A 16,998-nucleotide genomic window follows, 5' to 3' on the forward strand; every position below is an offset into this window, starting at 1 on the left:
ACAGAAGTGAAGAGAAAAAAGTATTTACTAATACATGAAACCAAAGTACTAAGATACAAATGAATGAATGTAGTTTAATAAAATGTCAGTGGACACTTGAAAAATAAACATTTGAAAACTACTTTTGTTTAAAAGTGGTTTGAGACTTGTTAACATGTCTGCATTAAAAAGAATTGGGAATAATGTGCTAAACGTGATACTGCTTTGCTTTTTCACATTAATTTCATTGATTTAGATAGAGATAATGCATATTGTCAATTGTTTTTTAAATTAGATCACTTTCTTTCTGAAACATACCAGAGCTGTATGCAATAAATTTCATTTATCAACAAGCAACAACTTTAAGTAAATTAACATTGATAATATTCGTTCAACAGTCAAAATGCAGTACTCTGATTAACACTTCAAATTATTTCTTCAGTTGGAGTGGAATCTTAAGAAGTTAGAGCTGTTCGTGGTCTTTCATAAAGCCATCTTTTCACTGAAATAATTGGCCACTTTTGAAAGTTAGACATCTTCTTATCAGTGTGCTTGTAAAGGTTTTGTTTTGTTTTGCTTGTTTCGATTTAAATGGGGGGAAAGAACGTAATTTCTTACCTAACACCAAATCATGAGTCTTCTCAGTCCGCTGATCTCCATTTCCTGTGGCCGATTACAGTTCTGATATCTTAGTAACAAATCCTCCTGCTTGACTCTTGAACAGTAGCCCGTGGATAAGCCATTGCAGGGCTAAAACTTTCTTTGCGCTTCACAGTAAGACTATTATTTTTATTGAAGTAGTGTTATTATGTCAGTGTTTTTGTATGTCTCAATGTCTCTTCCTCGACTACATCCCCACGGAAGATATTGTCTTACAGCATTTGTTTGGGTTTGTTTTAAGAAAGCACATACAATTTCAAATAGATGTTTCTCTTATTAAGATTTATTCAGCAATTTTGATAAGGAACAAGAGATGGAAAAATGAAATGCCTTTAAAGCAAATATTGTCATTATAAAATAAAATAACAAGGAAAGTTGATTTCAAATATACTTTAGTCAGGGCACCTGGGTTGCTCAGTCGGTTAAGCGTCCGATTTCAGCTCAGGTCATGATCTCACGGTTCGTGGGTTCGAGCCCCGTGTCGGGCTCGATGCTAACAGCTAGCTCAGAGCCTGGAACCTGTTTCAGATTCTGTGTCTCCCTCTCTCTCTGACCCTCCCCTGTTCATTCTCTCTCTCTCTCTCTCTCTCTCTCTCAGAAATAAATAAAACATAAAAAAATTTAAAAAAAACAAAAACAATATACTTTAGTCAATACATATCCACAAGAAGTCATCACAACATTAAATTTGGAGAAAAAGAAAGACCGGATTATCTTAAATTCTATTACAGACTGCTTAAAGAGGTGACGTGAACCAAAAAGTCAATGTGCAAAATATGATTTCAAAATGGTTTTGTGGAAAGACTGATTACCTCCTGTGATAAAATGACCCTTTTGTGTTATTTTTTTTCTCATGTAACCTCTACAACTAAAAGGGTGAATTATGTTCAATAACCTTTTCCAAATGTTATGAAAAATGTCTGATTCTTGGCTATTTGTGAGTTTGGTCCTTTCATCATAGGGAACCAGAACTTTTTAATAAGCTTAGCAGAGCAGTCCAAGACAACTTTCTGCAATGGTGAAAATGCTCTATAATCTGCATTCCCCAGAATGGTAACTACTGGCTCTATGTGGACATCAAGCACTAGATATTTAGTTAGCTTGGCTAAGGAGTTGAATGTTTTTTACTTACTTTTAATGAAAATTTAGTTATCTACATGCGGCTAGCAGCTACCAGATTGCACAGATAGCTGAATAGCTGCTTCACATAGTTCTTGCTGACCAGGTGAAGTTATTTTGCATCATATCACTGTTGATCTTATACTGTAGGAGATTCCTGAAGGGATTCTTCAAGGATCTAAATCTTGAAGAGACTTAAGAAATTCTTGAAGAGATCTTTAAGGGATTCTTCTATCTGTTCATTTTTTTTAAGCATAAGATACAAAGTTTCATGAACTACTTAAATGAGTACAGACCATGAGGGCACTAGTGATAAGAAAACTGCCTTTGCCTCTAGATGATTCTGAGTATTTAGCACCAGTACAACCTAAATGTGTCCTTAAGCTCCTATTTGCTTTGGAGGCATTAATTGTTCTGAAAGTCTTCACATGTGCTCTCATTTTGATTGTCACACAACTAATTGAAGCAACTGAGTCCAGGTCCACACAAATGTTTTCATTATACTAGTCAGCCTACACAAGAGAATTTTTTTTTTATAATATAATAAGAATTGTCTCCAGATCTTGGAAGAAGTAAGGTTTTCGAGCTCTGAAGACAAAGTTTTTCTTTTGGGTTTTGTTTTTGTTTTGTTTTTGGGAGAGAGAGAACGCAAACAAGGAAGGGGCAGAGTGGTGGTGGGAGGTGAAGAGGGGGGGGTGGGAGGAGAATCTTAAGCAGGCTCCATGCCCATTGCAGAGCCCAACTCGGGGCTCAATCTCAGAACTGTGAGATCATGACCTGATCTGAAGTCAAGATTCAGAGGCTTAACCTACTGAGAGCAGCTCAGGTGCCCCCAAAAGTATTTTTTTTAATTGTAGATTAGTGACCAAAAAGTATTTGTTGGGAAAACAAACAAAGCAACAGATGAATGAACATGGAGTGTGAACGTAATATGTAATTTCATAATGTCCTAACTTTTTTTCTGGAGAAAGGAATCTTAGCATACTTTGGAAAGGCTCAGTAACTATCACATATGAGTCACAATTTGTTCACAGATTCACAATTTCTTAATTGTTTTATTTTTATTTTATTTCAGAAGCTCTTGCAAAGTACATCAAGGCTAAAGTGAACCAGCTCACTCTCGGGCAGTACTGGAACCATGAGCAATAATGGAACAGACTTAATCACTGGTTTCATCTCCTCTTCTGTAGCTGTTCTTTTGTTTGGCTCCAACTTTGTACCACTTAAAAAATATGATACTGGTGATGGTAATTATTTTTCCTTCATTAGCTAACTTTATATTATTTTTAAACATGAAGTCCTCTGTTGTGGTCTTTTTTTAATGATGGCTGCCAATTTTCTTGTGCTTGGTGCCAAATGAATAGAGCTTAAGATACATCATTTGATAATGCTAATGCCAGTTTATCTGTGATTTAGTCAGTATAGGATCATCTTAAGACTGTGTGTCATGGTAAAGCTAAGAAAGAGACCATCAGGAAGACTTTTTAGCCATATCTCTTATATTTACAAAAGAAGGAAGTTAGTTGTTTCTACCAATATACACTTGTTTTGAAAACATGGATTTCAAACAAGCTTGGTATAATAGAAAACAGTTGGATTTTGACTCTGCCACAACACTAGGTAAACACGGAAAACTGCACCCAGATGGATAAAGATGCACCTAAGGCACAAAATGCGCTTGCGCGTGCACCCTTCAACATCCCTTGGCTCCGTCAGCACCGCACCCATTCACATCTGGTGTTAGGATCCCCCATCCACCAACCTCACAAAAGCTCACAAGCTGCCACACTTCCAATGCCCACTTCTAAGCAAACTTCAAGTCTTTTTCATGTTAAAGGGCCATATTTATTGTAATACTTCTGAATTTCTTCACCACTTAGCGAGTGTAAAACTGTACTGCCATTTTTATTAGGTTCTTGCCTTTTGTTTCCATATGTGTTAATGAAATTTTTGAGTGTTGTTCCCTTTTTCCCCATTACAACTCTGAAGTTTTGATTATGTGATTTTGCATAGTGCAGTGTTTTTAGACAAAGCACACTACAATCGACTTGACTGTAATGTGAACTTAAGGAAGAAGCAAGACGGGTTTTTTTCCTCTTTTAAAAATCTACTTGCCTTTATTATTTTTTAATATTTGTTTACTTATTTTTGAGAGTGAGAGAGCACAAGCAGGGAAGGGGTAGAGAGAGAGAGGGAGACAGAATCTGAAGCAGCCTCCAGGCTCCAAGCTGTCAGTACAGAGCCCTACGTGGGGCTCGAACCCGCTAACGGAACCATGAGGTCATGACCTGAGCCAAAGTCTGTGGCTTAGCCAACTGAGCCACCCAGGCGCCCTCTATTAGCCAGATGCTCCACATTGTAGCCAGAAGAAGAAACTGGAGATGTTGCACTGAATACCTGGTGGGAAGAAATTGTGCTGTCCCCTCAGTTCCTCGTGACTTGCTACTTAATTAAACAATAGAATTACAAATCTTTCTTCCAGGGCCTTTCTTCTCTTTTTCTTTGGAGTTAGAATGGAAATGGAAACTACTAAAAGAAAAACAAAATATATATGAAGGGGTAGAGGAACTGGCCTTTAGGTGTCTCTCAGCAACCGTGTGATCCTGGGCAAGTCTCATCGGCTCTTTTGTTCTTAATTTCTCATTTGTGAAATGAAGAACTTGTAAAATTGAGTTCCCTTTCACCTCTGTGATCTTCCTTTTTTTGTCTTAGAGGTTAACAGCCATTTTTTTTCTCTCCTCCAACATGAAATTGAATGGAAATAGGCAAAAATCTTCCCCAGTTAGAGGCAAAAGCACTACACTGAGTTATAAATGCCCTAGTCTTTCTTCCAGTATAGACTTTTTCTTTAACTTTTTAATCCCTAAACTCTTGATGGTACAGAAGCATCAGGTACAGATAGACTTCATATCACCATGTCATCTTCGGATAACTGGCAAATGGCAACCCAGAGCCCAGAAAGAGAATTCCCTGACCCAGAATGCTAATTCTCAGGTTTGTGACATCTGGTTCATCACAGGCACTCAACTGTAACTGTAGGAGGTCTACAGGTGGCCATAAATGGCTTTATTTTTATCCCAAGGGTGACAAAAATGATCCCCAAAAGTTTTTAATTACTGTTAGGCTATTCTGTAATTCTTATAGCTGTGTTTGGGTGAGAAGTGGCAGTAGATGCAGCATATTGGCAAGAGCTCTTTGGTAGAAAGGGTCAAATACTCTTTGGTAGAAAAGTCTTGATTTGTCTAAGAAGTCAAACAAACCAACCAACAAAAGAATGTCAAGCAGGAATGCACTGTACTCGGTAAGCTTCAGAGTCAATGCCTCGGTTTAAATTCAAGGCCTGCAAACCGTAAGCTCTTTAGCCAAGTTGAGTCATCTCACATTCATTTTCTCCATCTTCAAACTCGGATTAACTGTGATGCTTAGTAGTTGTAAAAATTAAATGTGCGAAGTACCCAAATACAGGCATTCAATAAGCTGTGGTTATTCTTATAATAAGATCTCTTTGATATTCTTAAGCATTAAATTTTTCAGATCAGTTTGAACGACAGAAAGCAATTTCTTTTATTTCCAGGAATGTTTCTCCAGTGGGTACTTTGTGCTGCCGTATGGTTGGTTGCCCTGGTGGTCAATCTGGTATTACGTTGCCCTAAATTTTGGCCTTTTGCAATGGTTGGGGGCTGCATTTGGGCAACAGGTAATGTATGATATAATTTATTCTTTAATCATTTAATACTGATCAAAATGACTCTGATTCATAATAAAAGGAAATAGCACCAACAGCAATTCTGAGTAATCCTGAGTCATAGATACTAGAAATTAATTTTGTTTCTTTCATTCAGATGCTCTGCAAAGATTTTGGGTGCATTTCTTTTTTCCTCCTAATGATTCTGTTCTTAGTTCTTGGTAGAGAATTACAGCGAAAACATTTCTATTGTTCTCTATCTATTCAAGTGTAGCTCGTATATTAGTTTAAGCGCTCCAACCCTTTTTTCTCTATGTTTATCAGAAAATATTTTTTGAATAGTAGTCTCTAAGACTACTAATAGTCTTTAAGACTTGTCCTTAAATGTAGGCAAACAGACACACATTCCCATCTCAAAAACACTGGCAAAAAAAATAAAAACAAAAATCTTCCCTCTGTTGCTTTATGAATACCTGAAACTGTATAACTAGAATGTATACCTTTGCTTGGACGGTCAGGATGGTTTTCCTTCTATTAATATAAATGCACCCTAGGAGATTTCTATTCTATTTAGCAAAAAGAATTCGAAGTATCAAGGCTCTTCAGGGGTTAATTTGATTAAAAGCAAATACATTTTAGAATGTTAAAAGTTTTTTGGGTACCCATTTATTTTGAGTCTCTGCAGAATTAAGTGATTTAGTAAAGTTCATGAGTTGGAGGACAAAAGAGTTCACTTTTAAATTTCCATTATTGTGATCACTTTTATCATGTTTAATGGGGAGAGAGGAACAGAGAAAGTATCCATTATCCTACCGATCTTTATCACAACTATAGTATTTATAATCACCCAGCAGATTCCTTTGGGATTCAGTGGGGAGGGCTATAACTTGAGAAATGTTGCCAGCATGGGTGAAATAGGTCATAGTAACTGAATGGATATGGGGTGTAGAGGAAAGGGAGAAGTGAGTGATGATGTAGGGATTTTATTATAGGTGATGAGGAGGGTGGTGGTACCATTGACATGAGCAATGAAAACAGAAAGAGGTATGTGTCCAAAAAGAAAAAGGATAGTTCAGCTTGGGACCTTGTGAGTTGAAAGTTCCTGACGTTCCCGCAGCGAGGGACTTCTGGTGGGAGGCCTCTTGCAGTGGTTGGGAACATAGCACTAAAAGTTTGTAGAAAGTCCAGGCTAGAACAATACCACTGGGATCGTGTGTCTCTAACTGACAGCTGAAATCCTGAAATTAGGTCAAGTACCCAAAGAAGAATATAGCAAAAGAAGAATGTGTTCAGAGGAAAGTTTTTAGGGGGCATCTAAATCCAGAAAGTATGCCAAGAGAGAGCAACCAGTGAAAGAGCTAAGGAGAGACAGGAGGGAATCAGGAAATGAAGGCATCTTGGAAGCTATGAGAGGAAACCTTTTAAGAGAAGATTGCAGGACTGAAGCCAGACTGCTGAGAGGTTAAGAATTGTAAAAAAAACAATCATGCATTTGGCCTTGAGTGACCTTCCAGAGCACAAAGTAATGAATGCAGGATTCCAGAAGACAAGTCAGGCAGCATAGAAGAGCAAAATCTGGAGCCATATTGGGCCAGAAACTTCTACCAGTGGTTGGCCCTGGTTCAAGTCTAAGAGGACAGCCACTACTAATTTTATAATTGATACCTTCTGCAAAAAGTTACAGAATAAAGACCTATGTTAAGGATAAAAGCATTGATGCAACTAGGCAAAGAGCTAATTCAGTATTTTTCTTTGTAAGATTTTGTCTTATGTCTGTTTGTTTTAGCAATCATAAGCATGAGTTCAATGCCAAAAGTGTAGTTACTTTATTTCAAAAATGAGGAATTGTACTTTATTATATTTGTCAAAATCTCATAAGCTTTAGTTGAAGTTAAAAATTAATTCAATTTATAAATGTATTTTTTCTGTTAGAAATAACATTTTTTTCTGTATGTTACATCTACAGGGAACATTGCTGTTGTCCCAATTATCAAAACCATTGGTTTAGGCCTTGGAATATTAATCTGGGGATCTTTCAATGCCTTAACTGGCTGGGCAAGCTCAAGGTAACACAAAACAATTTCAACTAAGATTCTCTACAATCATGTAAGGCAAGTCCTAGGGATTGGGCTAGATGAGAGGAATAACATGGTTCTTACCCTCACAGAGATTACAGTTGGTAAGACATACACATAAAATATGCTACTTCTAATTATTATTTGCTCTAAGTTCTGATATCTGGTCTAGATATTTGGTTAAGATATAGTAAAGAATTATCTCCTTGGAGCAGAAGAAGGAAGGAGGAAAGTGTTTATTTTCCCTTTTTATTGTGTGACAGTTTGCTGGACATATTATATGCATCATTCTCATCTCATTTTCACAAAGATGAGGTAAGCACTACCTCATTAGGGACCTACAAGACAAAGAGGTAGAATAACTTGCTGAATATCACAGAACGAATAGGATAGGCTTCAAGTCCATGTCTTCTAGTTCTAAAGCCCATCTTCTTTTTAGAGCCTGGGCCAGGGTCACCAAACCAGCCATTTTTGTAAATAAAGTTTTATTGGAACACAGCCAAATCCATCCATTTACATTTTGTCTATGGCTGCTTTTACACTATCTTGGTAGAGTCGAGTAGACAGTCTGGCTCACAAGAGACAGTCTGGATCACAAAGCCTAAAATATTTACTCTCTGGCCCTTTAACGAAAAGTGTGTCAGCCCCAGCTCTAGAGGGGTCCAACAGGGTCACCACAAGCCACAGATGTCCATTTATGTGTCAAGTTAAATTAGCTAAAATTTGATAAAATTAAACATTCAGTTTCACAGCCACACTACCCACGAACCATGTGCTCAATAGCCACGTATGGTTAGAAATTACCCTGGTATATAGTGCACTAGTAGAAGTGTCCCATCATCATAGAAAGTGCTATTTGTGCTGCCTTTGTTAAGCATTAAAATTAACATTTAAGTTGAATTTGGAAAGACAAGTAGAAGGGAGGATGTCAGGGTGCCTGGGTGGCTCAGTTGGTTAAGCATCTAACTGTTGGTTCCAATTCACTTCAAACTCTCATGGTTTGTGAGTTCAAGCCCCACATCGGGTTCTGTGCTGATAGTGCAGAGCCTGCATGGGATTCTCTCTCTCTCTCTCTCTCTCTCTCTCTGCCCCTCCTGTTCTCTCTCTGTCTCTGTCTGTCTGTCTGTCTGTCTCTCTCAAAATAAATAAATATACTTATAAAAAAAAGAAGAGAGGATGTCACCCTTACCTTACTTTTTGGGCTCCTCTTCCCTGTCAAAGCATTATAACAACCTCAGTAACAGCAAAAGAAACTGACCTCCGACCTTACAAATTCTATTTTCTTTTGCTTTTCCTTGTTGCCTCTTTCACTCTTGCCCTGAATGGTTCACAGTGATTGTTGTCACTGCTATAAAGTCAAGTCATGAAAAAAAAAAAATTAGTGTGATGCCAAAAAGGAGTGCTCTTTAACCAAGCAGTTGTTTAAAAGTCTATTTCAATAAATGCTATACAAAATTGCAGCCAATGAGTTAGCATTCAATTAGCCTCTTAATCATTTGTCTTCCTTCTTCCTTAGTCTTAACAAGAAAGGGACACTCACTTTTACAGATACTAACTAATTTAATCTTCATAAGAAAGAAGGTGTATATATAACAATCATACTGACCGTATAGGTACCCCATTTTAAACATGGGGCACTGAGCACAGTAAGGTAGTTAAGTTATTCAAGTCACAGTTAGTAAGAGAGGGATTTAGGATTTGAATTTAGGAATCTGACCCTAAGTCCATGCTCTTAATGTAACACGACTGTGAACACCAAAAATACCTCCTGTGATGTAACTTTCTCAATTCCAGGTTTGGCTGGTTTGGAATGGATGCAGAAGAAGTATCAAAACCAGTGCTAAATTACATTGGAGCTGGATTATCGGTAGTAAGGTACACAGTCCTTTCTAATTCAACCATTCTTCCAAACGTCTAGAATATCTTTCAGAGATCCCCATGTGTTTACATTTTTTTAACCTGCATTTGCTAAAAGCCACATGATTTGTCCTCAGATTCTTTATCCACATTCACAGATTTGACCTTCGAGGACAAAAAGGGCCAGGTCTGCAGTCACAGGCCCAGCTTTAGTTCTCAAAAGCTCTGAGAACCCAGGAAAATCAGTTAGCTCTTCTGAAGCTCATTTTTATTATCTGTGATTTTTAGAAAAATAATAGCACATAGCTCATGCATTAGAATCAAATGGCACATTATTTTGCAAACTAAAAAACACTATATAAATAAATGTTATGCTGGCTCCCTGATGCCCCTGGAATAGCCATTGATTCTCTCCTTTTATCATTACTTACTTACTCCTTGCCACCGAGTTTCCACATTCCTGCCACCTAATCTCTCCTTCTTACTCCAGTTAGATAACTACTCTTTCATGTATGAAAACACATATTCATTTAAATATGTATTTTTGGATGTATCTGTATCTAGTGGAATGCACTATATGAATGAGGATGAAAATGACTTCAAATCCCTATACGGTAGTGGTCAATCAATAAAACTCCAACAAGAATTAGGTCACCTTAAATTCAGTCCCCTTTCCTTTCTCTACTCCATTTATATTCCCTGTCAGTCCTTCACATAATGGATGGTACTGCCTGGAAAGATTTTAGTACTTTTTTATTCTTCAGGGAAAGAACACTATATTTCTCTTCCTCTTGCAATGATGGCTTTTCCCCAGCCACATTCAAGAACAATCTCTTTGTCATTGAAATGTTGCCTAAGAGAGTGGTTCCAGGCCAATTGGAGAAGAAATAACATAGTTTATTCTAAAACAGCAGATTCCTGACATTTTTGGTTAGAGACTATTTTATGTATTTTGTACAATTCATACGGCATGCTAGCTTTGAAGAGCTCTCTCAAAAACAATTTCTTTACACTCGCAAATTGTAATGCAGCATGCTTTTAGGCCTGACTTTATGGTAATTTAAGGCCAATTTACTCAGTCCGTCAGGCTGTTTCTCTCCATATTTCTTCTTTCTTTAGAAAGTGTACATTCTCTAAAATTGCAAATTATTCATGTTCTACCACTTATACTTATATGACCTTGGGCAAATCTCTTAACTTCTCTAGGCCTTGGTTTCTTCATCTGGGGTTAAAGTGGGGATAATAAATGTACCAGCTTTGTCAGATATTTTGAAGATGAAATGAATAAAAATACGTTACGTGCTTTGCATATGGCGAGGCACGTGATTAATCCTCTATAAATTGGGTAACTTTTAGTAGAAGAATCATTACTTTTATTAATAACTAGTTCATTTTCAACTCCTGTTTCCCCTTTGGGCATGTGTTGTCCATCTCTGTGGTAAACTAGTCAGTGTACATGGGGAATCACACAGCTTGATTGGAAGCTTGGTGTGTGGCACAGCCATGCAATGATCTCTTCCTGCAGTGTATTCCGGCTCCCTTCTATGTTTCTTCAGCAAGCAGACCTTCTGGGAACTTTCATTTCATTATTTGAACTCAGTTAAATCAGTATGTTCAAAGGGCATCCACTGAATAAGTCTGGAGTTTCATGGCCAGTATAAGGAAATTTGGAATGCGGTCACATTTGTTTGGAATATTGGTTTTCTTTTTAAAATTAGAACCATTGCTCCTATCCTCTATACAGCCCTGTTTTTAAAAGATTGGTTAGATTATTTCCAGTCTTACATTTTTCCGATATGTAAGGTAAGTCTGGGTCAGGCTCTACAACCAAAACCACTCTAGGTATTTTAAACAGCAGAGGATTTCAAATAGGGAATGCTTTACAAAACTGTGATAAGGCCCAGTGAAGCAAAAGGAGGAAGGGGCTCTGCCCAAAGCCCTGGGGCTCATCCTCCAACCAATACAGTTACCTCTGCCCTGAGTTACCACTGCTCCTGAAACCACCAGAGCCACCATCAAAACAAAATGGCTTCCTCCCCCAGTCTTTAAGCCTATCTGGATGCCTCCCATTGTCAAACCTAGCTGCTAACACAGTTGGGGAAGAGAAGTTTTCAGCCTTCTAGTCCCCATGGTTCAGGAGAGAATATATAAAGGTGGTGATGAGAGTAGAGCTAAAACTAAAAAACAATGTTCTCTTAAACTTTAATGAAGATCCGGAAGTCGGAGTTCATAAAAAAGCAGATTTCCTTTCCAATTAAAAAATGCTTTGGATTATCCTTCAGTCTACTCCCTGTTTTTTTCTCACTTAACTTGCTTATCCTGGAGAGTTGTGTTGTGAGGAAATCCGGTCTTTGTTTCTAGCCATTTCTTTCTTCAGAGCCACAGTCCTTATATCTCCTACGGACCAAGTTGTATATCTCTATCTCTACATAGATGCCCCCCAGGCACCTCCTACCCAATCTGAAGGGAGATAAGGCACGAAAGAAGACCGTGGTGGGTCAGGAACATGGTCAGCATTCCACAAACACTAGACTTTTAGTTCTTTTCTCTCTGCCTTCAGTATTTCACAGTCAGAATTACTTTTCTTATTCTTCCCTTCCCTGCAAACTGGTTCCGCTTCCTGTGTTTCCCCTCTTGTAGAATGTACTAGCCACAGTTATTCAGATTCAAAGCCTTAGTGTTCTTGAGGTTTTTTCTTTTCATATCCATCCTATATCTAATCCTGCAAAAAAATTTTCTTAATGTTTCACAGGCTCTTCCTCTCCTTTCCGCTGATTCCCTACTATATATTCATCTGTATATCATTATAAAAATCTCTCACATCTACTTTCCCTAGTTCCATTTATTCCTATTGCCAAATTAACTTGTTTGTATCTGCTATTAAATCAGTCATCATTCTTCTAGTTAAGAACCTTGGAAGATTCCTCATTGGATTCAGAATAAATCTGTCTCCTTGATCTGGCCTGTCCTCCACAGTTACAGATCAACCCTTCTTCCCAGATCAGCCTTCTCCCTGTATTGTCAATTCACTGCGTCAGGATTATTTATCACACCATGCTACAGACGTTTCCCTCAGCCCTAAGACCCTTTCCTCAGCCTCCGTGGCCACCCTTACATATCAGTGGAGAGTTTCCATCTTATATGTTGTTTTCTTGATTTCTTCCTAATTAGAATGAGTCGTTCCCAAACTTCCACTGCATTTTGTATGTCTTCTATTATGGAAATTTTCAGGGTCTATTTTATATCATTCATGCAATTCCTTTATCCTTGAACTACAAGATCCTGAAGGGCAAAATCTGTTATTTTTTTTTAATACCACCATCACCATTAGACTTTGCCACAGTGTTTGATACTTGATAGCTGCTCAGTAAAGGCTTGTTGGATTCAGTTGTCAGTGTAAACACATATACACCAGCTTTGCTAATAATAAGATATATAGGATCACAAATCTAGGAGAACTGGAAAGGTTGAAAATTTAGAGCAGCACCTCTGGGTAAAACGTATTGATTTTTCCCCCATGCTTTTGACAATATTCATAGACTTTATCATGAAACTTTGTGTCTGACACACTGTACCAAGTTCTATAAGACTATAGCCCAAAAGACCTTGTGATGTATTTGGTTTTAGGCCTATATACATAAGATAAATGTCATTACCTTGTCTTAATTTAGTGCCCTGTACCCCCTCTATATCTAATTGAGCTGACTTACCTATTTTGTGACAAATATGACTCACACAAGCTAAAAACCACTGCTTGCTTAGTCTTGATTTTTGGCACATGCTCAAAACCCCCTCTCCCATCCAAGACTATTTCCTAACATGTTTTGAGATTTTACCATGTTCCAAAAAGCACACTGAGAATTTTATAAATTCTTTTCTATAAAGAATTAAGTAGGTACATCCCCATTTCCTTACACGAAAAAGTGGGTACATTCCCATTTCCTTAGATGAAAAAAGCTGAGGGTCAGAAAGGCTAAGTGATTGTAGGGGGGCGGTCATACAGTTGTTTGAAGAAACACTCAAAGACTTTCATTGGTACCTTTCAAGTATGTCTAATGCATCATCCTGTATTGTTATTAGGAAGATACACCAGTCGATACAAAGTAGAAAGTTTTCACTGTAACTTTGTGAGGAAATGCAGTTGAAATGTCTAATGATAGCTTTGAAAATTAACATGTTTGTAAGCACATGTTTAACTAAGACATACACATTTAATTAGGTTTTATGCATTCATTTTTACCGAGTGTTAAGTACTTTGAGAACCTTGAAGGAGATTTTATCTTCCATTGAATTAGAAAAGCTGTAGAGAAAAAACTTTTCAAGGACTGTGGTAAATGGTCTGGTTTATATGATGACTATCCTTAGTGTTGTGGGAATTCAGAGAAGAGCAAGATTCTGTGAGGACTGAGCCTGGAGGAGGGAGGGTTCCTCTCACATTCAGCGCTTCAATTCTTCTTTAGTTTGGATAAGAAACGGGGAGTTCGTGGTGTTTCTAGCTAAGGAAGAAACACAAGCAGGAGCAGGTGGTTGAAGAGGGTGAAGGAGAAGCTGAAGCAGGGACTGGTCAGGGATGAAAGTCCATGTGGAAAACTATGTCGAGTAGGTTGTGAGGAACATAATGCTGAGAGTAACAGAATTCAAAAAGGAAAGTTAAATTTGCTATAGAGGGTAGTATGGAACCATTCAAGCTTTTAAAGCATGTAAGAGACTAAACAAGGAAACTAAGAAATTTTAATTTGTATTAAAAAAATAACACATTATATGCAGTATTCTGCACTTAGCTACTATGATATTTCAATGTCATATGTACTTTGAAAACTTGTCTTAACTTTTGAACCATGCAAATTTATTTTTAAAAGGAATGCCAAGGGGAACCTGGGTGGCTCAGTCAGTTAAGCATCCGACTTCAGCTCAGGTCATGACCTCACGGGCCGGTCCGTGGGCTCAAGACCTTGTCAGGCTCTGTGCTGACAGCTCGGAGCCTGGAGCCTGCTTTGGATTCTGTGTCTCCCTCTCTTTTTGTCCCTCCACTGCTCTCACTCTGTCTCTCTTTCAAAATACATACATACATACATACATATGTACATACATACATACATACCATTAAAAAAAACATAAAGTTTTTTAAAGGAATGCCAAAAGTATACCACAGTTATTAGTTTCCTTAAGTTAATTCAGTATTTCAACACATTTTAACCTATTTGCATGATTCAAAAGTCAATGTTAAGTGAAACATTTGTTACAAAGATACTGGACATGAATAGACAATGCATTATGAGAGAATGTTAAATGGGAAGAAATCATCAGGCTTATGTGTGTGTGCTTTATCTCTTAAAATATGCTCTGGATATCTTTCCATATCAGAGCACAGAGGGCATCCTCATTTCTTTCTTTATAGCCATGTAACATCCCGCTGTGTAACCATGAAGTTGCCTCACCTGAGTGTGGGTGTCCTGTGTTGTAGGGTCCCAGAGTCCCCTCCATGTAGGTTACACAGTTCTGCACTCACATCAGTGGCACCCGTCTTCTATAGTTTGTCCACCTGAGGGTGTTGTTAAACTTTTAAGGTTTTGTCAGTATAATAGGTGAGAAATAGTCATTCATGTTGGTTTTCATGTGTAATTTTTTACCATGTGATTCCAGAGTTAAGTAAGAATTGAAAGAAAAATACAGCTATTGGCTGAAACAATAAAGTCAAGAGAAAAATCTGATTTAAGGGGAAATCTTATAAGTTAAGCCTCTAACTTGTTGCAATTAAGGATGAGAGCTGTCAAAAAGAATGGCCATCGTAGAGAAAAGACAGGGCCACCGAAGAGGCAGTTTGGAAGTAATCATATCATCAGGACTAGAATTAAGCTGTTTTCTCATAAAATTCAGGCAGCTTGATATGAACCAGGCTGATGATAGCCATCACTAAAATTTACTTTTGTTACAGTGCTTTCATATTTTTGTTCATCAAAAGCGAAATACCAAGAAACACGAGTTCTGTGGATACCACACCGTTAATGACAGAGCATGTGAGTAGAGTATGAAAAACCATATGATTTGAAACATAAAATTAAGTTAGAAGGAAAGTGCATGGATTTGAAACAAAGATGGGGAGGTAGTTCCTTTTATCTTCATCTGGTCTGTCTAAAATATGTTTGCATATTGCATATGTATTATAGTTACGTCAACGTAGCAGTCCATCAAAATTGCCACAGGAAAGCTTCTCACCAATCACAGAGGCCTGCTTCCATCTATTATTGGTAGATCCCAACTAGGAGATGTATACACAAGCCATATTTTAGCTTAAGGATTTCTGCAATAGGAGGACCCCAAATGCTGAAGAAGAATGTGAAAGTTACTTTAGAAAGAGGGAGAAAGGAGATCTGAAAGTAGGGCTCTGAGAAAGCAGTAGAAACAGATCAGAGGCAGCCAATGAAAGAATAAGTCAAGTCATAGGAAAGTTGGAGTAGGACTTGATTTTCTTCCTTTTTCTCTTTTTGCCACATCCTTTCCACTCAAGATAAAGACAAGAAATATGTAACAAATCACTGGTTGACTTTAAAGAACCTAAATGAGTCTGGAGTAGCAAATCTAAATTAAATAGAGAAAACATTTGGAAGAAATCTCACAGAACACTGGCGCCGGTGGCCACATATACAGAAATGACCTCAGGATGAACCCCCATTGCCATGGGCCCAGACTCTAGTCCTTTCTATTTCAAGTATCTCTCTTATCTGCCATGGCTCCAGCGCTATCCAGCTGCCCTCTGAAACTGGAGTCCCATGCCCCCACTGAGGTACTGTCTCCCTGGGGGGTGCTGCCTGTACTCCTTACTTCAGAATTAACATTTTCTTCTCCCTTTCTTCTTCCCCTATCAAAACCCTCATCAAATAAGGTGACTGAACCCTTAGTTAAGTTGACAAAATTAACTAATAATTAGCTTAAGTGTAAGGGAAAGAGATTTGTTAACCCATAGACACCTATTCTGAAAAATGTCGCAGAGAGAATAGACAAATTAGGATTGAGTAAAGGGAGTGAAGGTGCCTTCCCATGTTCCTTGCCGACCCTAGGGATTCAGATACCTCCTGACCAACCACTCTTCAAACCAAGGAAAGAAAGAGAAATATCACTTGGTAAAAGATACATTGTAGGCTAACTGCCTTAGATTTTCCTAAGCAAGACAGAAGGATATTAACAAACCAAATGTAAAGATACATAAGCAGCATGATTGGGTATTACACAACCATACGTTAGGAGCTCCTCATCACAAAAGAAAGCATTACTGGGGTGCCTGGGTGGCTCTGTCTGTTAAGCATCCGACTTCAGCTCTGGTCATGATCTCATGGTTCATGGGTTCAAGCCCCGTGTCAGGCTCTGTGCTGACAGCTAGCTCAGAGCCTGGAGCCTGCTTCAGATTCTATGTCTCCCTCTCTCTCTCTGACTCTCCCCTGCTCATGCTGTGTGTGTCTCTCTCTCTTAGAAATAAATAAAAATATTTTTTAAAACTTTTTAAATTAAAAAAAAAAGAAATCATTACTGCCAAAGGAAAGCTTGACTTAATACATGGCAAAGAACTCAAATCTAATTTCTTATCTCTTACAAAAGCAGTGGGAGCATTACATGAAGGAAACTTCC

General features: G+C 38.0%; 1 protein-coding gene across 4 annotated transcripts in view; it reads left to right on the forward strand.

Moving 5' to 3' along the window:
- The window catches only part of TMEM144 (transmembrane protein 144), a 50,713-nt gene that overhangs the window by 10,853 nt on the left and 22,862 nt on the right, over positions 1-16,998 (forward strand). For 3 of the 4 annotated variants that reach the window (XM_077761446.1, XM_077761445.1, XM_077761444.1), the window contains exons 2-6: positions 2,834-3,005; positions 5,333-5,455; positions 7,410-7,509; positions 9,313-9,393; positions 15,311-15,392. In XM_077761446.1, coding sequence (XP_077617572.1) covers positions 2,897-3,005; positions 5,333-5,455; positions 7,410-7,509; positions 9,313-9,393; positions 15,311-15,392 — 495 coding nt within the window. In that variant the 5' untranslated portion in view covers positions 2,834-2,896. The remainder of the gene's footprint in view (positions 1-2,833; positions 3,006-5,332; positions 5,456-7,409; positions 7,510-9,312; positions 9,394-15,310; positions 15,393-16,998) is intronic. The other variant, XM_077761447.1, reaches the window with a different exon arrangement.

Source organism: Crocuta crocuta, unplaced genomic scaffold, assembly GCF_008692635.1.
Source record: "Crocuta crocuta isolate KB4526 unplaced genomic scaffold, BGI_CrCroc_1.0 scaffold422, whole genome shotgun sequence".
Lineage (NCBI taxonomy): Eukaryota > Metazoa > Chordata > Mammalia > Carnivora > Hyaenidae > Crocuta > Crocuta crocuta.